Source organism: Dermochelys coriacea, chromosome 3 (assembly GCF_009764565.3).
Source record: "Dermochelys coriacea isolate rDerCor1 chromosome 3, rDerCor1.pri.v4, whole genome shotgun sequence".
In the NCBI taxonomy this organism is placed as follows: Eukaryota; Metazoa; Chordata; order Testudines; family Dermochelyidae; genus Dermochelys; species Dermochelys coriacea.
The window spans coordinates 136,986,178-137,008,493 of NC_050070.1; the positions used below are offsets into that span (position 1 = coordinate 136,986,178).

The 22,316-nt window shown below is 40.6% G+C and overlaps 1 protein-coding gene across 5 annotated transcripts in view; it reads left to right on the top strand.

The window, feature by feature from the left end:
• The window catches only part of MTR (5-methyltetrahydrofolate-homocysteine methyltransferase), a 92,988-nt gene that overhangs the window by 65,902 nt on the left and 4,770 nt on the right, over positions 1–22,316 (top strand). For all 5 annotated transcript variants that reach the window (XM_038396326.2, XM_043511414.1, XM_038396324.2 and 2 more), the window contains 10 exons: positions 373–525; positions 1,174–1,281; positions 3,653–3,753; positions 5,442–5,509; positions 7,655–7,775; positions 11,134–11,215; positions 17,067–17,165; positions 18,151–18,226; positions 19,514–19,669; positions 20,973–21,169. In XM_038396326.2, the coding sequence (XP_038252254.1) occupies positions 373–525; positions 1,174–1,281; positions 3,653–3,753; positions 5,442–5,509; positions 7,655–7,775; positions 11,134–11,215; positions 17,067–17,165; positions 18,151–18,226; positions 19,514–19,669; positions 20,973–21,169 (1,161 nt within the window). The remainder of the gene's footprint in view (positions 1–372; positions 526–1,173; positions 1,282–3,652; positions 3,754–5,441; positions 5,510–7,654; positions 7,776–11,133; positions 11,216–17,066; positions 17,166–18,150; positions 18,227–19,513; positions 19,670–20,972; positions 21,170–22,316) is intronic.

Below are 22,316 nucleotides of genomic sequence, written 5' to 3' on the forward strand. Positions count from 1 at the left end.
CAGAATTTTATAGAATTTTAAAATATTGTGTGCATAAATTTTAAGTTTTTTGGCACAGAATTCCCTCAGGAGTATCTTATGCATATTTTAATGAGATCAAGGCGGTCCAAGAAAAAGTAATTGAAAGATAGTTATGACACATTCTTGAAGATAAGCAGTCTAAAGTTGATCAATTTTTGCTTTTGTGATTTTTTTTTAAAAGGACTCTGAAAATTATGGGGAGAACACAGACACAAACACCCACACATATATATATATACACACACACACACACACACACACACACACACACACACACACACACACACTCTGTGTCTGTGTGTGTGTATATATAATGTATATAAAATAAAAATTTTGTAAATTTTTTTTCAGGGCATTGAAAAATTCGTCATTGAGGACACAGAAGAGGCACGATTAAACTATGAAAAATATCCCAGATCTCTGAACATAATTGAAGGGCCCCTAATGAATGGCATGAAAGTTGTTGGTGATCTTTTTGGTGCTGGAAAGATGTTTCTGCCTCAGGTAAAGACGGGAATAATCCCTGTCTCTTATATTTCCGCAAGTTTAGCCTAGTCTCTCTATTATCTATCCAGTTGTTGCTTATAATAAGTGTCCATAAATGGTTCTGTTCCAGCTTCCCTTTCCAAAGGAAGTGGACTGTTTCAATTCTAAAAAAGTAGATGTAGCTATTAAGATTTTTTTGTTCTTTCATTGCACGTGACCCTTCTTTGTAGGTGGAGTTTTGTTGGGTTTTCTGTTTTGTTTCCTTCCCTTTCTTTTCAATTCCCCATCGTTTTTCCATGGTGCTTGGTGGGCACCTCGTTGACCATTGCATTGTAATTTCATCTTTAGTGGATTTTACTTAAGGGCCTGATTCTGAAAAGAGGTGAGCTCCTTCAACTCACATTGTGCTATTTATGTTTGGTGGTTACTAAGCACTTGTCAGGATTGGGCCCCACAGCCCTGCTCCTTGAGTGAGCTCCAGGCACTCAGTGGGGATCTGCATGGAGCAGGGGTTGGACAGCATAGAGCTCACTGCAAGAGTGGGATCTGTGTTTGCAAATATGTATTTTGGTTTGCAGGTTTTCTGTGACTGGTTAGAAAAACAGGCTTTTGAAGGACTGTAGTTTCTCTGTGTCTTGCACTCCTTTCCTCCATTTGTCAATTCAGGTGATAAAGTCTGCTCGAGTTATGAAGAAGGCAGTTGGCCACCTCATTCCCTACATGGAAAAGGAAAGAGAGGAAGAGAGAGCTAAATCTGGCAGCATTGAAGAAAAGGTAAGTTGTGCTCTCTTGTGCTGTAACTCTGTAAAACTATCTTTCACTGAAGCTGGGCTATAGATCTGAACGACAGGGGATGGATCTGTATGAATTGTTTGATTTAAAAACCTGAAATCTAGGTCAGGCACACATCAGTGTGTGAACCTAGGCCTGGTTCCAAGTGGATCTTGTATGAATTAAGGCTAGGAGTCCAAATCATGTGGCACGCTCAGGCTCCACATGGCTGTGACCTGAAGCCAAACACCAGAACTTCTGTGGTTGGGTCTGAAATGTCGTATATGTTTTTAGTTTGAACTTCAAAATTTGTGGAATAACGCTGGTAAACTGAAAATGACAAATCCCATGTGGCTTTGGCAATTATCAGGGCCCTGGATGCGATGTCATATCTAAATTCTGCAGCAAGATCTGTTTTCTGCAGTTTGTCAGCAGCAGATGTTGTGGCAAATGGAAACTTCTGTAGCAGCATAATGTAAAAGAATTTTAAAAAATCAGGAGAAACCCAGAGAAATGGTAAATCTAAAATTTGTAAGTTTTCTTGGGCTTTTCCTTAGATGATATATCTTGATATAGAATTATCATTATCTATTATTATTATTATTATTATCAATATTATTATCTATTATGATGTAGAATTTTCCATTTGCGATCCATTTTTTACATGGTTATGCCTTTCATGAAATAATGGTTTAAATATTTAAAAAAAATGCTGGAAAGAAGGACTTTAATAGAAAAAAAATTCCGTATAATTTAACGGGAGAGAGAAAGCATGTCTTTTCTCTTTCTCCTCCCTTAGCCATCTCTCATGGATTTTTCTCTCTTCTGCCGGAGAATGATTTTGCAGACTTTTTTTTTCCTTCCCCTCCATTCGTAGCAGCAACATATTCTTTGCTTCTGCTGCTCTCTGTTCCGAACCAACTCCTGTCTATTTTAAGTTGTGTGCACCCTAGTATTCCTCTCTAGCGTGACTGCCTGTATCTGATCCAGTGCCAATAAGAATCTGGATTGGGCCCCTTGTGAGCTTTGTGGCCTCTGTCGCATTTGGTGAACTCTGTTGTGTCACCAAAGAGGGAGGCTAACAGAGTTTGAGGGATTTTAAAAAAGAGTCAGCTCCTGCTCAATGTAAGATTGCTGCTCTGTTGGGGAAGGTGGGAAAAGAATGAGCAAGACCAAGCAGTCCCTCCTGCAGTGTCTGCTCAGTGAGGGCTATAGAGTTTTCCCCTGGAAATACTGCTCCTGGAGATAGCTGTTGAGCAAGAGGAGAATGCCTTGTAGCTTCCATCTGAAAGCACGTTTGCACACTTGACAGACTTCACTTTTTCATGGTTACTTCCAGGACCATTTCAGTCACTGAGATGCAGGGATCAACACTTCATTAGTAGGCACGCTGAGATTTATGGAGATGCATAATGGAAAGTGTTCTAGGAAGCCCAGAAAAGGCACCGGAGGCGCCTGAGGAGATCTGGTGACTGTTCCTGGATCCGTATAGGAGAGAAGATACTTAAAATGTATATTTCTAGTTGTATTTTAATATGCTCCCCCCTTCTGCCTGGGCTTTGCTTGATGCAGGGAAGGGGGGAGCAATCATGAAGCCTATGACTGCTCCCTGTCCTGCACCAGTCCAGACATGGAATTATAGCAGCCTATGGACTGCTCTAAGGTATGCCACTGACATACGGTTCTTGAGGGAGAATCACTATAGGGGAGCTCTACTTTTGCCACACCACTGGCAGTGCCCTCTGTGCTAGCATTGGGGGTGCATCTGGTGCAGGAGCTCCCTTGGTAGGTTCTGATCTTTAAGGGGAATTCTCTGCTGGCCATTGATGTCCCGAATCTGGCCAATTCATGCAGCTTGAGTCATATAAAATAGCCAGGTTGTACTAGAGTCTGGCCCGTTATTACTGATTTGTAGAAGATTCTAACTCTTTTGGTGGGTGTGAAATTTTACTCCTCAATTCCTTTCCATCCATAATTCACTTTCCTTTCAATACAACATTCAAAATAGATCAAAATTATCCTCGAGGCACAAACATGCACTTGGTTCTGAGCAGTTGTTCTCCGTTCTCAATATTTTATCTAATTAAACTAGAATATTAGTGCAATTGTTATATTTTAGAGTAGCGGTACTACACAAGTTCAAGTCTGTGTAACCCTGAACGAAATAGGGTTCAGCTCTAAAACAGTTTTACCAGTTAAATCGGTCTCAGAAATCAGTTACTTTTCAGTTAATAATTGTCATTTAATATTGATTTGTGTTGCAGTAGCACTAGGAGCCCCACTTGTGGACTAGGACCCCGTTATACTGGGTGCTGTACAAACAAATGAGCCTTCCTCACAGTTATAAATACTGAGATGTTTGCTCATCTTGCAGGACCCTTACCATGGCACAATAGTGCTAGCTACTGTAAAAGGAGACGTACATGATATTGGCAAGAATATCGTGGGAGTGGTACTAGGCTGCAACAATTTCAGGTAATGAGCTTAGCTGTTTGTCCCTGTTTTCTTTACAGTACAACATTCTCTTCTAAATTATAATATTTGTTGTGTCAGAAGAAACTAGAATTGGGCAAAAAGCAAGGGGCAGGATTGCTAGCCCTATGAGTTTAAAAACAGCAACAAAAGAACCAGGAAACTGGTTTAAACCCACAAGGTTTTAGAATAAAAATAAACGGGTTACTTTTATATGCCATTTGCTTTTGAACCTTTAAGGTCTTTTTTTTTTTTTTTTTCAACTTTTTCTTCACAGCCACAAGCCCTTGAAACTTGAAGGTCTTTGTGAAGGTTTATAATTTCTTTTTTAATTTAAGCTGAGAGGCTCACCTAGCACTGAGGCCCCACCATCAAAATCCAGGGGAAGTACCCACATGAAAAACCTAGCTTCCTGCCATCAGTTGCTGGGAAGAGGGAAAAGCAAGGATTTCAGACAAGGTACTGTCCCAGGATACTGCTTGGGGCAGGGACCTATATTTCATCTCAACCTCTGGCTAATGGGCATCTTATAAATCTGAAGTTCTTCCCTTTTCTAGCTACTGGAAAGAAGATTAAACTTTTTTTTTTTTTTTTGGGTCCCTCATGCAGGACATCCCCTAGCTGTTGCAAGGGGTGTGGAGGTTAGCAGCAAGCAGAGTACTTGGATACTTGGCTCCTCCCTCACCCTTTGTTTGGCTTCTTTTCCCCATGAATAACTCCATTGTCTGCCAAAGCAGCATGGAACTGACATAATTCTTGTTGCTTTCCCTGCTGCCCACGTGGTTGTGAATAGCAGCTTGTGGAACTGACCAGAGGCTTATCAGCTTTGCTCCACGGCTGCTTTGCACAGTTATGAGCAGTAGCAGAGGCACTTGAGCTACCTGTGCAGATTCAGAAAGGTGACACTGTATTGGTTTACTGTAAGTGTGTTTGGAAAGTTATTTACACAGTCATAAGGAGTAGAAAGTTAATTTTCTTGTAAAGGAAAACATAAGTTCTACGTAAGTTTATGGTACAGGTTGCCTCAATAGCCCAAAGCAAGTGCATTTTTTGAGCCCTTAGTTTTCTGTATTTTTGTTCTGTTCCTCTCCCACTTAAAATTTACCACTGTAATGTTTTACCATCAGTAACTAATTGCTTACTACTTTTAAAAAGTCTTCACTACATTAGTGTTTGAACAAAAGTTCAACCAATTTAAACAAAAAAATGGAAGAATGAGTGAAGTTAAATACTATCAAAATCATAATTTAAAATACATTTGTTTGCCACCAAAATTGTTATATGAAAACAGCACTGCTTTCCATATTATTTGTGTTTTAGTTTATTTACATCTGTTCCCCCTCCATCCTGTTTATTACATAAATAAAAATAATGTGGAAATTTTAAAAACAAGTCGCACTGTGCAGTTTCTCAGTCCTCTCCTCTCCCCAATACTTTATCATCTGAAATCCCTTCAGGAGCTGAAAGTCGTCCAGGGTCACCAGTATTTCCAGAAGAATAAACCTGCAAAAAGGGACTACCTTCCCCCCCGCCTTTGCCTTCAGATTTCTGTGGTCTTCCTCTATAATACAATGCTGCAGTACTGGACCAGTGGTTTATAATGAAGTGTTTTGATCTTCATTCAAAAATGCTCTGTTTTGCTCTGGTTTTGTTAACATTAGGAAGTCTTATACCATTACATTTCTTTTCAGAGTTATCGATTTAGGAGTCATGACTCCGTGTGATAAGATATTGAGAGCTGCTATTGAAAACAAAGCAGGTACAGAGATTTCATTTGTACTTTTCGGCTGTTTGATTTTAAACACATTTGAATTATATTGCTGATGAGGCATACTTCTAAAGTTTGAGAAACTTATGAATAGCATGGTAATGTAAAGACTTTACCATAGATAAGTCAGAATTTAATACTTATTCTTTTTTTATTGTTGACACCTTTTATCCTGGAATTTCAAAACACTTGGCAAAATAATACCTATGTGAAATGGTAAATCCTATTATACGCATTGCACAGATGGATAAACTGAGGCTTGAAGAGGTTAAGTGATTTTGTCCAATGTGTCACAAGTCAGAAAAAGAGCTAGGAATAGAACTCTTGGCCTCTAGAACCATTCTGAACTTGTAAACCAGTGCATGTTAAAACCAGAATTCATCTTTCTAGGACAATAAAGAACTACTTGTCTGGACCAAGTCCCAGTTGCTCTCAAATTATGTGTTGTGGCTTGGAGGGCGTGAACTATGCAGGAATACAGATGGGATTTGAAAGCACCAGTATGGTAGATGAGGGTCCCCAAGGGTTTATGCCTTTGTGAAAGGCGCACTCACCACTTGTGTGTCCTCTCGTGGCTAGGCATGGTGTAGCAGGTTCTCTCACCTCTAAAGCTCCTGGCCTGTGATCACTTTGGCCTGGTGGTGCTCTCTTTTCCTGGAACTCGGCCCTCTGCCCAGGTCATGATTTAAGTCCACCCCTTCCATGGTAACAAGAAGTGCAGCAAACCAAAAAGAAAAGGAGTGCTTGTGGCACCTTCAAGTGAGCTGTAGCTCACGAAAGCTTATGATCAAATAAATGTGTTAGTCTCTAAGGTGCCACAAGTACTCCTTTTCTTTTTGTGAATACAGACTAACATGGCTGCTACTCTGAAACCTGCAGCAAACCAAAGTCCAAAACCTTGTATCAGGTCCTCAGTCCCAACTCTGGGCCCTCTGGTCCTCACGTCTTTCTCTCAGGGGCTTCACTCCACCTTCTCCAGTGGCTGGTAAGGGAACCTAGGCCCTCCCACTCCTCTGGGTTCCAGCCCAGGGTCCTGTAGTGAACAGGCAAGATCTGTCTATTCAAATCCAACCCTGCTCCCTCTCTGGGCTTCTTCCAACCATAGCCTTTTATGAGGCCTTATTCTCACACTCTTCTTTAAGGGCCAGGGATTTGCAGGACTCTCCCCTGGAATCCCCCAATCAAATTCCAAAGTAAAAGTACAAAAGAAAAGCCAACTTCTGCCTTCTTTGGGCTTTTTCGTTCATCCCTCTCTGGTGCTCTGTTTTGTTCCTCAGCTGAGCACTTTACAGGCTTTCTCCTTGGAAGTATAGGTTCTGCATTTTTTCAGATCTCACCACTGGAGCCTACTTCATCCTGGTGGCTGCTCCATGTGTCTCCTGGTCTCTTGACAGACTTCTCTACTTAATGGAGGATCCCAGGGCCAAATCTCCCCTCGGTCTCTCCTCTCACAACCGCTCTAGTCCCAGAAAGTGGCTGCAGAGTTCCTTCCTCTCCTCCCTGCAGTGCCTTTCTGCTCCAGATGTTCTGCCTTTAAACTATAACCTCTCAGCTGGGATTCATCTTTAACTGAGCCTGTTCCACACTCCAGGTACAGCCAGGTAGCATAACTGGCCTTTCAGGCCACAGTAACTCTTTCAGTGTGTGTGCGCGGTATATACCCAATCACAGCCTTATTTAAATTTTGAGACTGTGGTACCTTGACCAAAATTTGAAGAAGTGGTTTCTGCCATCTGGTTCTTCCATCTTGAATGCCTAACTTGAGATACCTTAGGCCTCAAGGTGGGTTGGGAGGTGCCACTGGTGGGCACCTCCCAATTCCAGCTGGAGTCAATGGGAGCTGCGTAAACTCAGTACTCTGAGAATGAGGCCCAATGTGTCTCAAGCTGGGCACTCAAAATCATTTGTCTCTTCTGAAAATTTTGTATCTTCCACTTAGGTCAAAACTACCATCCAGTGCTTCTGAAATACTATCTTTTATTAATAACTGCTGTGTTTTTACAGTACACTTTCTCTCTTTGGTGTGTGAAGCACAAAGCTGACTTTATAAAGTTTAGCTACAGATGAAAAATTGTATTGTGCAATACTTCTTTCCTAAGTAAATTTTTTAACCCATTTTTGTTTAATCTGTAATAGATATAATTGGCCTGTCTGGTCTTATCACACCTTCTTTGGATGAAATGATTTTTGTTGCCAAGGAAATGGAGAGATTAGAGATCAAGATTCCTTTGTTGATTGGAGGAGCAACTACATCTAAGTAAGAGATATTTTGAGGATATTTTTAAAATACCATCAAATATAAGAATTTTTTTTTAACAATACATAGAAGGGTAACTTCTCTCCGCCATGTACTGCTGCTGTTATAATTTTCATCTCGAGGAACCCAAAACACTTTTACCACCATGGACCAGATCCCCACCCTCACAACACCTTCATGCAAGGAGCTGAGCAACTTGGCTCTGATCCAGCAAAGCACTTCTGAGTGTACTTAACTTTAATTATACCATGATGATGCTGTCATCATCATCATGGCAATCCCCTTTGCAGATCTATCACCATGCAGATTCACCTTTAGCTAGACTTTAAGCAGATGATGGTTCCATTGACTTCAATGGGCTTGTTGACATGGTTAAAGTTTAAGCATGTTTTTAAGTGCTTTTGCTGGATCAGGATCTGTGTATGCAGCACCTTGAGGATTGAACTCAGGGTCCCCTTGAAGCAGGCTAAGGAAGACACAGTCTGGCCACTTGCACACATGCCACTAAATATTGAATTTGGTAGTCTGTTTTGGGACTGTGATCTCATTCTCTTGCATACATTAAAATGAAATAGTGTTACTGTTATGATTTTCTAAAAAACAAGGTTGGCACCTGACATCTAATATTAAGCAGGTGACAACTCTGGAGATTGCAGAGGTCAGTTCTTGACCCTGTCAAAGTGTTAGTATTGCTGCTTTCTTTACCAGCAGTTTGTGCATATTCTGATCAGTGGTTCCATTAATCCTGGACCAACTGGCCTTGGCAAAATGGTCCAGTAACATTACAGGAACTGACTAGATTAAGAAGACCATTGTGATGTAAACTTTAAAATACAGTAACCTTTAAACCTATGAAATAACCTTTTTACTTGCATGGGTCTCATTCATTCCTTATAATGTTGAGATTTCAAATATTGAGACTTTCAGCAAAGCAATTTTGTCCTAATTAGTGGAGGGCTACCTGCTTCCCACCCTAAATGTTAGTCATTTGTGGGTCCCAATGCACAGTCATTTTGAGAGTAATTTATATATGTACAGTTTATTATACAATGTAGTTCTGTGTATATGCAGGTGCGCAGACACAGACTACAATGCATGTAAAATGTATGTGGACTTTTAAATCAAAGGCACATGCTTCATCACAGATTTTGGAGAATGAAGCATTTTCTTTATTACTCTTCAAAGTAAGATAACACATTTACTTCAGACAAATACACTTCAAAGGCTGTTTATGAAGAGCCATCTGCACTCACCCTGTGTAGTCCAAGTTGCACCCATTCTAGTTCCTTTCCATAGATGAATGTCAATATTAAAACAGTCATTGCTTGGATATGGGGAAAATAAGTTTGGCTGAGGGAGAAGGAGATGCACAGATCCACAGACAGGATGTACATAGTTTATTTTGAGAAGCACATACTTCCATTATTACTAAAATGTTTCTTAGTAATTTCAGACATAGTTTCAATATATTACACTTGATGATTTTATGAAAGATAATTTTAAAAATATCAAAAAGATGCACTCACTGTATAACGGTGCCATGTATCTGTCCATTCAGGTTTTTTCCCACCTTTTGCACATTAAAATAAAGGTCGGAAGAGGTTTGGACCTTAAGCAAATATTATTCCTTGATGACTGAAACCCCAGACATGGTTATCAAAAGAAACTAAGATCTAAAACAGGTAGCTTTCACAATTTATACTGCAGAGTTATCAGTAATACATACATCACCCGCCTTGTGTCTCTCTTATCCTGGGACCAACACTGCTACAACATTAGTGCATATAAAGATTAATGTGACAACTCGTATTATGGGCTATATTTTTTACATTGCATTGTTAAATGCACAACTCAAGACTTCAGCGCAGAGAATTGAAGGTGCAAAAATGTGGAATTATTTTCACTTTATTTACACTTCTGAAATCTAAGGTCTTAGATTCTTAAATTTTAGAAATTAAACTTGCACTCAATGTTTAAAGTACATATAAGCATCTAGATAGTTGGCCATGCCTATCTAGTTAATCTTTATTCTTTCGTACAGTAATGGCCCCCATTACTGTAGTATCTGAGTGTCTCTCAGTCTTTATTCTCAAAACACCTCTGTGACCTAGGGAAGTGGTGTCATCCCCATTTTACAGATAGGGAGCTGAGGCACAGATTGAGAAGTGACTTGCCCAGGGTGACACAAGAAGTCAATGGCAGAGCAGGGGCTTGAACCCAGAACAAGGCTAGTGCCCAAATCACTGACCCATCCTTTTGCCCTTTGTTCTCCTGTTTTGGTATGCAATACATTTTGCACATCTACATGTTACAATTTGTGTGTGTAATTCATTTTTTAATTACTGCAATACTGGACACATCTGTCAAAACTAAGTAACACAGGTAGCCAAGTGTGCAATTTAGTGGTACTGGAAACAAGAGTTTAAGGGTGTTGGAAGCCCTAGAGCAGTTGCAAGCAAGATTGTGTGTGTGTGTGTGTGTGTGTGTGTGAGACCATTTCTCCCTCTAGTGACTGGTCCTAGCAAGGACCTTGGTCAGACATCTTGCGTAATGTATGCATTACAAAGTTCCTCCTTCAGTTCAGGTGAGTGGGTGCTTGTGCTTTTGGTTCTAAAGGCTGTGGTTTGTTACATGTACCTACAGTAAATGTCTTATGTACTGTCAATCTCAGTACATCAGTTGTCTGTGTTAGCAGAACTCTGTTAAAGGACAAGAGGCCTACTTAAACAGAAAAAAGAAAAGGAGTCCTGTGGCACCTTAGAGACTAACAAATTTATTTGAGCATAAGCTTTCAAAAGCTTATGCTCAAATAAGTTTGTTAGCCTCTAAGGTGCCACAAATACTTCTTTTCTTTTTGCGGATACAGACTAACACGGCTGCTACTCTGAAACCTACTTAAACAGAAGTACTTGTAAGATGTACTGAGGGAACTATAATTTTTTTCTGGTGGATTTAGCCTTAAACGTCAACCTCATGGGGTATTATGAGGCTCAATTAATTGATGAGCACAATTCTGTTCTGTGTTGCAACCTTTTGAAAGTCAATGAGGTTATGTGTAGGGCAAGCTGGCACAGAATTTGGTTCAATATTTGTAAAGAATTTTGATACCCTTGGAAGGTGCCATTATACATATAAATTATATCTGTTTTTATTGATCAATTTACAGCAGATGTATGGATTAATTTCATCTTCTGTTCTAGTTGTAAATTTAGGATTTCCTTGTCTGCCAAAAGCAATCTTGGCTTTTTAAAGTCTTTATAAAAAACACAAGCTTGAAAATGTCTCAGTACATCATGGTTTTGAAAAGACTTGTACCTTGGTTTGCAACACTTACTTTTGTTCTGTTTTCCCATTTCAGAACACATACAGCTGTGAAAATTGCCCCACGGTACAGCGCACCGGTCATTCATGTCCTTGATGCATCCAAGAGTGTGGTGGTTGTAAGTTTTGGATCATGGTTCTCCCGCTCATACAGATGCACCCCACCCCTTCCCATAGTGCTGTATATTTTATATGAAGTGGCCTGATCCTGCAAGTTCACTGTGAGTAAAAGTCACCCTGCGCATGGGGCCAGATCAAGGCCTGTGCACTAGTGAAATCCCACTGAAGCCTATTTTGAGAGCTTAAGTGGGAATGAAGAGGTGCGTAAGTCTTGAGCCATTCCTTAGCAAAGGGTGCATGTGCAGAACAACCATTCAGGTCCCTTTGGTTAGCTTTTAACTCTTAAGAATGTCACCAATAAGCCTCTTCCTGCTTTTTAAAAGCTAACTCCTGCAGACCAGGCCTGCCTGGTAGTACTCATCATGACACTACCTCCAAGAGGAGGGAAACTCATGGTCAGGGATACCCCCTGTCTTCTAGGCTGGGTTGAGTTCATTGCCAAGCAGGGGAGTGTTCAGAGTGTGTCAGCGAGTGAAGCACTACTTCCCGTTTTTGTCAGGCCAGTTCATGAGCTGGACATCAGGCAACTTTCCCTTGGAAGTAACATTCTGCATTATCAGGGTGTGGCCAATATATGGATGAAATAAAGGATTAAAAAATTATTCCATAGGAACTCACCGGTTTATCAGTTGGAATCATCTCTCACATTGAGAGCTGGCTCCATGGTGATATGAAGTAAGATTTGTTCCCTAGACCCAGCACTGCTGTACATTGTTGAAGCTGGTCATTGCCTTAAGGCATATTGTTTTAATCCATATCAAATGCCTACTGTATAAAATTTCCAGTATAATATCTACATAAATAAACACAATGCACACAAGGAAATCCAAATGTGATGAAAAATAAATATCTGTAACTCCCCCACACTGTCTCTATATCAGATTTGTATGGTTATGCTGCTTTTGAATGCTAAAAGCAGTCATGGACAAAATTTAAATAGTTTAAGAACAGAGAAATATCAATATGCCACTATATAAATCCATGGCATGTCCACTGGAATACCATGTGCTGTTTTGGTGACCCTGTCTCAAAGAAGATATATTAGAATTGGAAGAAGTACAGAGAAGGGCATCAAACATGGTTAGAGGTATGGAACAGCTTCTATATAAGGAGAGATTAAAAAGACTTGCACTGTTCAGCTTGGAGAAGAGATGGCTGGAGCATGGGGGATATGATAGAGGTCTATACAATTGTGAATTTGTGGAGAAAGTATATAGGGAATTATTATTTACCCCTTCACATGAACCAGGGGTCACCCAATGAAATTAATAGGCAGCAGGTTTAAAACTAACATAAGGAACTATTTCCTTGCACAATGCAATCAACTGGTGGAACTCATTGGTAGGGGATGCTGTGAAGGCCAAAAGTATAATGTAAATAAGTTCCTGGAGGATAGGTCCATCAGTGACTATTAGCCAGGGTGGTCAGGGTCACAACCCATGCTGGACACAGAAAAAGCCCTAGGAGTCTGTTTGTTTATGAAGGAAGGGGTTCACCCAGAGGAGTTGTGGAGAAGAAAACTGGTGGAAGACAGTGTAGGAAGAAACAGAGGGAAAGAGCAGCGAGTGGGTGTCTGTAAACTTCTGACTGCTAGAATCTGTGTCTGGACAACAGAGGATGGATCATTTGATAAATTGCTCTGTTCTGTTCATTCCCTCTGAACCATGTGGTACTGTCCACTGTTAGAAGACAGGATGCTGCGCTAGGTGGACCACTGGTCTGACCAAGTATGGCTGTTCTTATGTTCAAATGTAAATTGTGATATGAATCATAGAATTCTCAAATTACATGCTTTTGCTTGTAAATATATTATCCAGGGGTTGGTTTATGCTTTTTTCAAACTTTGATTCTTCACATTGAGTAATTTTCTTTTTGGGAAACACCTACAGTAGTGTATCTTATAGATCTGCCCCCTTGACTCCATAAAAATATCATTTTCGGACTCCATGATGGATGCGTAAAAGCAAAGTATATGTTAACTTTATGGACTCTGTTTTTTTTCAGTAAGCCAGAAGTTCCAAGATGCTTTGAGAATTTCAAATTTTAAGTCTTAGTTTTAAAACGATCTCGTCTTCTAGAGTTCATGTTAAGTGATGAGTTTTTTTCCTAACATGTTCTGTCATTAAAGACCGCATGCTTTAAATTTTAAAGGAAAGTAAAGACTTAAAGTACTGCCATCAATGGCAGTACTTTAAGGACCTAATAATCTCCTCCAGGGGTAAAGGAGATAGATAACCTTGAGGATGGGGGAGGGAAGGGAGAGTCACCTTCACTCCATCATCATTTCTCTTCCATATCCTCCAAACCTCAGGGAAACTTCTCTGTAGGCCTCAGGATCTACTTTTGGGAAGGGGATCTGCCAAGTGCTGGCAGAGACAGAGGACAGCTGCACTTCGTGGTGGTGTTTCTCCGGCCCCTTACCCACAGTCCCACAGAGATTTCCCCTCTGGAGTTAATGCTGATGGGGGTCTGCATTATCTTACTGGATTCCCTCTTCTGAAACACCCTCTGATGGGACATTCCCAGGGGAAGCAGCTCCTGGCATGAAAGATAAACCCTGTGCCTCTGCAGTGCCTTTATGTGTATGTCCCTGGACTAAAGCAGATCCATTGAGACATAAGGTTTCTGTGCATCAGCGTCCCTGCCTGTTCTGTGGGAAGAAAATGCTTGTTATGGACAAAATCCGAGCCGCATTGTGAAAAAAGTTTCTTTAGTATAATGTTGAATTGCCTGAGTTTGGGGTTGTAGCCGAGAACTGAAAAAAGATGCTAACACAGACCCCAACCTCCTAATCTGAGTTTGCTCACTTGAGATGTTCTTACGATTTCTTGATTGACTCTGGCTGACTTGCTTCTCAGTTACTATCATTGTCTAGCCCATTATATTTAACTGCCCATTTCCACAACTACAGTGACATAACAAATCATTTAAGAGACCTTGATTATAATTCAAGGCATTTTGCAGTGACAAGCTATTGAATTGGGTGAGGCTAGTTACTGATTCATTGTCTTCTGATCTGTAACTATTCTAGAAGATAGCAGTGTGGGGCTAAGATGGATGCTGGTGCATTCAAACTGCCTACCAAGGGAGTTATGGGGTATGTGTTGTTCCTCAGAACAGGAAAATAGCTCATAGAAAAGAATGTGGAATCCTCTGGATGAGCCTTGGCCTGGTTCCTGTGCTGTCTCAGAGCAATCTCCTCCTCTCAGCACTTTCCTCGGCCAGGCTGAACTCTCATACCATCGTACAGACATTGTGTCTTTTTGGTAACATGGACAAAAAAGAACATATCCTAATCATGTTAAGGACTCAAGGAGCCACATCCTAACTCCAGTAGATACAGTCAAAACATGCTTTAACACCTACTTCTTTCTGTCCTCCTTACCTCCAGCAAATTGACCCTGTATGAGGCCAGGTTCATTCACTTCTGGGGCATCCCCTTGTGGCTGGATCTGGGGATCAGCTCTCATCTGGTCCGGTGCCCATTTCTGTCAGTCACTCTGTCTCGGCAGTGGTCTCTCCTCCCGTACTTCACAGCACTCCCTCTTCATGACTCAGTCCTCTGGCAAGGTCACTGTATAGTCTTTCCCTTCTGTGGTATCGGAGTTCCTCCAGACCAACTGTCTGTGCACCATCCCAGGCAGTGCTTTGTGCCAATTCCCAGTCTGTGCCACTTCCCTAGAGGTTGGTAAGGGAAGCTGGTCCCACCTACTACTCCACGTTGACAGGGACCCTGTCAGCAGCCACCAAGGTCTACGCAGTCTCAACACTCGCTGCTCTTTCCCTCTGTTTCTTCCTACTCTGCCTTCCACAGGGTTTCTTCCCCACAACTCCTCTGGGTGAACCCCTTCTATCAGGGCTAGGCTCCCAGGGCTTTTCCTGTGTCCAGAGAGTGACTGCAGACCCTCTCCCTCAAGTCCCTGGCTTTATACAAGCCCGGCCTGCTCTTGCTTAGCTAGACCGCATCTTCAATTAATGCATGTCATTGAAGCCTGACTCTCCCCTTCCCCGCCAACCACCCCCTGGTGCGGCCTGTATGGTTAATGGGACCCTTCTGAGGCCCTTAACCGCTTCAGGGCTGGTGTGGGATGAACGTGCTATCACACAGTGCTTCTGCCCTCTCCCCAAATGCATACCTTGCCTTCTCTCCCTGTACCCTCCCCAGCAAATGTGTTTTGTGCATCCTCCAATTTCTTTGCAGGCATCTTTCCTCATTGGGGAGAGAAAGGATTGGGTCTCTTCTCTCCTCTGAGCCTCCCTGGGTGGCTGTCACTCTGTGCCAGATGCTGCCCTTCTTGTCTGGCGGTGAAGACAGAATGGGTGACAGCATCCCTTGCCCCCTCCCTATAGTGACAGGGTGGGTAGGCACGGTTTAACTCATTCTTTACTCTATGTATGAAGTATTGGCCATTTTCAGTTGGTTCCTTTCCCTTACACTAGCCATTAACTAATGACTAACATTTAGCTAATTCCTAGGATGATGCTATCTGGGCATCAACTAATGTCCTGGGCTTTATTTTGACTTTATAGTAGGGGGTGGCTGCTGGCAGATGGGGACATATCTGGAATCATGCCTGTAGGGAGTCCCCACCCCCTCCTTCCATCTGCAGGTGGTTTCCAACAGCTCTTTTGGGCCAGGAACAAAAGGGGTGCAGGTAGTGGGGAGCAAAGCACAAGTAGGGTTGGTCCCATCTGAGGGAGTCTTGACAGCAAGGGAGAGGGAGGCAGGGTGCATCAGACTCTGTACCTTTATGGGGATTGTTTGTTTTGGCACTCTCAGAAAGGCCAGAGAGCTGACAATGTAAGGCGGGGCTAGAGGTATAGCCTGGCTGCACCAGTCAGTGTTAGTTTGAAGTATTGTTTTAATATGTTTGACTTAGACTCTCATCTACAATATGATGATTTTACTAGCTCACTGGTAGTTTAGTGATGGGATTGGGCTTTTCATTATCACCATGAGCTAGATAAGAACTGTCACGGTTCAGGGCAGCCGCACCTATATTCCCCCTCTGAACTCCACCAAAGGCACCTGCTCTAGGCTCCTGGCTCCTTACCCATCACCTCTCTTGATCACACACCCGTGTCTCCCTTCCTTCCTGACTGTGACTGCCAGCAGTCACAAGTTATCACACAGCCCTTTCCCAAAAAACATTTATTCTTAAGGTGAAAGCATTACAGGGAAAACATTAAAACAACAAAAGACTCTACAGACATGCTAATAAGCTTACCCCAGAGATCACCCCAACTCCAACAAGGGCTCTGGCAGGGAGTCAGACCTTCAAACCCCATAAAGGGGGTTTTCTGTGGTTACAAGTTCATAATACCCATGAATAGGTCAGTATTTCCTTAATTCAGCTTGAGCCTTTGATGTTGAGACTCCAGGAACAGAAAGTAAGCAGACAGTGGTCCCCTCCTCAGGCTATAACTTCCCACAATCGAGGTTTTGCATAAATGGAGATGGGTAATTTTGTATTCACCTCTCCGTAGAGATTCCCCAGGCAAACCACTTGACACTGTCCCAAAAGTCCATTCTTGTCCGGCACATGGTTCAGTATAGTTCTTTGAAGTTCATAACACTTCCCAGGGTTCACATCCTGTCTCCTCCCAGAGAGAGGTTATGTACAACCCTGGTCCACAATAATACATAAACCATTAATTCAATATACTGGACCCCAAATTTACTAAAACTTAATTCAATAAGGCCTCCCAAAGATATTTTAGGAAATTGCTATGTAGGTCACAAGACGCACAGAAGCTACAGTATGAAAGGCTGATGACTCACTTTGAAGTTCAAACTTGTCCATGCTGCAGCAGCTTTCCTACTGCTAAAACTCCCTTTTACTTTCTCAGTGTTCTCAGCTGCTAGATGAAAACCTGAAAGATGATTTCTTTGAAGAAATAATAGAGGAGTATGAAGACATTAGACAGGACCACTATGAGTCTCTCAAGGTAAATAAAACTGCATTGTGCATTATATAAATTCTTTCCCTTCTAAAATGATTGGTCCTTACATCATTATTGCTTGTAAAACAGATTCCATATGTTAATGATCTTTGGGCATATGTACATCAATTTAAAACATACAGTACAAATTCATTAATTTACAAAAGGCAACATGAAATGGAATTGTTTAGCCCACAAAGGAAACCTTGCCCAACTTTCACCGCTCAAAAGGCCTGATTGTCATTGTTTAATATTTATACTGCAGTGGTGTCCAAGGTTAGGGACCTGCACGGTAATTGAGATAAAGGCCTGGACAAGAGTTTTAGCTCTCTGGACAGAAAGCCACTGTTGAGTTTTATAAATGTTGGGAGGGAGAAAATTGATTTGGAGACAGACTGATTATGAGGGATGAGAGTATGGAATGCATTAAAGAAAACTCCTAGGTCCTCTGTCTGAGAAGGCAGACAAAGAAGCATTCTCAAAGGTCAACCAGCTCTGACTTTGGCCTCTTTGCAAGTGAAGTTGATTTCAAAACTTATGGACCTCTGCTGGGAGCACCTTGCTTAAAGTTTCCCATAATTGCACTACCACTGGTGCAGCAACTCCGGGAACTATAGTGTAGACCGGGGTGAATTCCTGACCCCATTGAAGTCAATGGCAAAATTTGTATGGACTTCACTGGGCCAGGATTTCATCCTATGTACCGGGAACCAGTGGTGGTCTTTATGGCTGTCATCTAGACTTGCTCTGAGCAAGGTTGGACAACAGAGATAAAATGCAGCACCTTCCTATGCATCTGTACCTTTAAATTGATGAGCTCATTGTAAAGTATATTTTATTTTAGTATTACCAAGGTACTTGCTAGATGATGAAATTAAATCTGTCCTCAGATGTATCCTCAACAAAATCATTTCAGACTGTAACAAGGCCATTGAAGTTACTTTGCTCAAAGCTGAGAGGTTATATAAATGTATCTTTTATTTCCATACAGGAAAGAAGATATTTGTCATTAGAGCAAGCTAGGAGAAAAGGTTTTCATAATGACTGGCTGTCAGACTATAAACCTGGTCAGTTTGCTTTTTTTTTTTTTTTTTAATTGAACATTTAATACTTGATAACCTCACTGGATATAGCTGTGTGGTTCCTGTCAGAGGGAGAATCATGACTTGAAAATAAATTGGTATCTGTTGAATTTGAAGGGATTGTTTTTGCACAAATGGGAGATCAGTGGCCTAAAATGAAGTGTTTTCTTCCTCTTGCTTGCAGATGTTTGGTCCCATTACATTTATTTTTTTTCTTCTGATTTCCAACTTGTGAAAAACATGGCCATTTAAATTTTTTTTATACATTGCCAAAAAGTGCGTGTTGTACATCATTTTAAAACCAGAGATCCATTATAGTGCATATAATCAAATCATAATGTAGGACTGGAAGGTACCTCAGTATGTCATCTAGTCCAGTGCCCTACACTCAAGGCAGGACTAATAATAACTAGACCATTCTTGACAGGTGTTTGTCTAACCTGTTCTTAAAAACCTCCAATTATGGAGATTCCACAGCTTCTCTAGGTATGCATTCAATAGTGCCTACTTTCACAGGGCCAAAATGCAGCACTTAGTTTCTAGTAACTAATCTTTATAAAGGTCCCTACTAAGGTATCAGAGAAGGTGGGCAGGTGCAAATGCTGGACCAGTAGCTACACCATAACAAGGTCCCACCACTGCACATGCACCCTCACCATCTCCATCCTAGTAGATGTGTGGGAGTTGCAAAAGCTCCCGTAGCTTAGCTTTTATGTGGAACTCCATAGCGTACAATGCTGGTGAACTGGGCTCTGTCTGAGTAGAAGAGTTGTATATAAAGCATCAATATAGAAAGCATTTAGTGGAAGGTTGCTGATAAGGGTTCAAAAGCATTGGGAACGAGAAAACTAAGTTATAAATGGTAGTGATGGTTTGTGTTTCCTTGCTGTATTGTGTACAATAGGACCTCAGTTATGAACCCCTCAGGAATGGAGATTGTTCGTAACTCTGAAATGTTTGTAATTCTGAACAAAACATTACAGTTGTTCTTCCAAAAGATTACCAGCTGAACATTTGACTTAATACAGCTGTGAAACTTTACTATGCAGAAGAAAAATGCTATTTTACCTTTATTTTTTTAGTAGTTTGTTTAACACAGTACTGTATTTGCTTTTTATTTTTTCTCTCTGTTGCTGCCTAATTGTATATTTCCAGTTCCAAATGAGGTGTATGGTTGACTGGTCAGCTCCTAACTCTGAAGTTCTACTGTCTGTAAAAGATTCAGCAATATGTGGTATTTCCCTAATGACAAACTACTTTAAAATCCTACAGTTAAACCTAAATTCTTTGGCACTCAAGTCTTTGAAGATTATAACCTAGAGAGGCTGGTGGAATACATTGACTGGAAGCCTTTTTTTGATGTCTGGCAACTTCGGGGCAAATATCCCAACCGAGGATTTCCTAAAATTTTTAATGATAAAGCAGTGGGTGAGTATTGAAATAGCATTTCTTATATGAAGGCAATGCAGACAGATCAGTTATTTAAAATGTATACTGTATTCTGATTGTTCACAAATACACATGAGCAACTTCAATTGAATTAGAAAGTATTTTAATAAAATGTTGGTACAAAAGATTAATAATGGAAAAGTGAGCAGGAAATATTTAGGCCCCAACTGTAAAGAGTTCACTTGTATGTCAAAACAAAAGAAAATATTTTGATGATGAAAAAAATTAGAGGGCTTGATATGTCTATATTCATTGTTGGACAACATAACTAGAAGCCCTGGGTCCCATTATGTATAATCTGAAAAGTACTTTTAAGACCATTGGAACATATGTAATAAAGCTGCAAGTGTATCCAAACCTCTAAAAATTAGTGTTTCTACTCTATTATATTTAGAGCCCTGCAAATCTGTAGATATCTGCTTTACATCGGCGGATATCTGCATCCTCACATGCATGCATGTTTGCTGATCACAGATGGGATGCAGATACAAATTTTTCCACACAGGGCTCTGACTATATTGGGGAAGCCAGATAATTTGGTATGTAACATAGTACATGAAGTATGTAATATACAGTAGCAGAGTTTGTAAATGGTTCCAGTGAAATTGGGAGCTAAGGAATGGATACTATCGACGAGAGGATGGTTTATGTCCAGGGTTCTCAAACTGTGTCACGAGCTGTCCGCCTCCACCCCAAACACCGCTTTGCATCCAGCGTTTCTAATGGTGTTAAATATATTTTAAAAGGTGTTTTTAATTTATAAGGGGCTTGCACTCAGAGGCTTGCTATGTGAAAGGGGTCACCAGTGCAAAAGTTTGAGAACTGCTGGTTTATGTGGTCTTGTGTGTTTGGATAAGAAGACCCACTTGGGCTCACTCTTCTAAAGCAGTATGGCATGGTTACCAGTAATGGTTTACAGCACAGAGTCTGTGAGGTGTTTGGGTTTAAGGGGGTCCCAACCACAATCTAATGATTTCTGGAGTATTTTAGGTACTTTCATGTATAGTCTGTCCACATCACTTATTCTGCTCCATCTTTTTTACAGTACTAGAATTCTGCTGGCTGAAGTATTTGTGAAGGTGGTGTACTGTTACAACTACATAACCATGACAGCACTGACACCTTCTCTGTTAGCAACAACTAAAGTGCTACAGTAGTAACCAATAAGAAAGATGACTGAGGAAATAGAAGGATTATCCAGAAAGTGTATTTTTTTAAAAAGAGGGGAGGGGGAAGCTGGAAAGTTGGTTAAAGTTGTCTTTTTTTTTTCTTTTTTTAATAGGAGAAGAAGCTAAAAGAGTTTATAATGATGCTCAAACCCTACTAAAAACTTTGATTAGCCAAAAGAAATTGCAAGCCAGAGGCCTGGTTGGGTTCTGGCCAGCACAGAGTGTTCAAGATGATATTCATTTATATGCAACAGAAGAGGCATTGCAGTCTGCAGAACCAATAGCTAAATTTTACGGTTTAAGGCAACAGGTAGGAAGATGGAGTATTTGCTGACCTAATATAAAGTTCTTTGTGTTGGCTTGTGAATTTGGAATAAAGGGATTATGTTAAAGTTCATGCTGAAAATGAAGTAAGATATAATCTGTGAGAGCAATCTACAAAGGAAGAGTCATCTCCTGATCCCCTGTCTGCCTTTTTCAAAAATTATTATTAATTAGTAACATCTGTGAATGGTGAAACGGTGTATTACAGAATATTCCTTAGATTTCATCTTTTCAGATTCATTTTCTGTTTTTTCTTCTAATATTTTAGCAGCCATAAAGTACCATTGTGCATCTGTGGTCTGCATAACTTCATAATCAAGACTCTGTGTACCTGACCTAAATTTTGCACCAAGATCCTCCATCAGACTGGAAATTCTATGGGAGCTTAATTTATACTAAAAATGAGATTTTTTTTTTGAATGAATTAAGTGAACATTAATGATGTCTTTCCTGCAGTTATCTGCAGTCTTTATTTTTGTTTAATTCTCACCTGGGGAAACAGTTCAGAATAAACACATTTATTAGCCATTTCTGTTAACAGATTAGTAGCAAAATAGTTAATTATTGACATTTTAAATGGTCATCTTTTAGGTATGCATTAACACCCCATTCAGGTGAATGGAGAAGTTTGGATTTCTCAGAGCTGCTGTTTCAAGCTATCCCAGGAAAATAATGTTGGTTCAGTTTATGCTTGGTTCATATTTTCAGAGTTATCTTTATGATCTTTTATCATAAATCATAAATCATATTATCTTTATGATTCAGTATGTAAACTGAATTTTTGAAGCACAGTTTTGTGTACAGGTGTGGATTCTGTGACACATGCTGCGGGATTTTGTCCAAGGTAACAGCATTGTTAGATGGATATTGTCAGTTTACAAACCACATTTCCATCTGAATTTTTTTTTTTTTTTTACTGCTGTTGTTACAAGAAAACCTTAAGATTACTAGAACTGAGAGATTAGGGGGAAAATTTCTCTTCTCCCTCCCTTCCTCCCTCCCCCACGCTTTTTGTGTGTTTGACAGCACATTTTTTTTTTTTTTAATAGCCTGTTTTACTAATCCTCTTATTCGGTCTGACAGTTTCCTCTGTTCATGTAGGTCTTTCAAACAGCAACAGGGGAGAGAAAAAT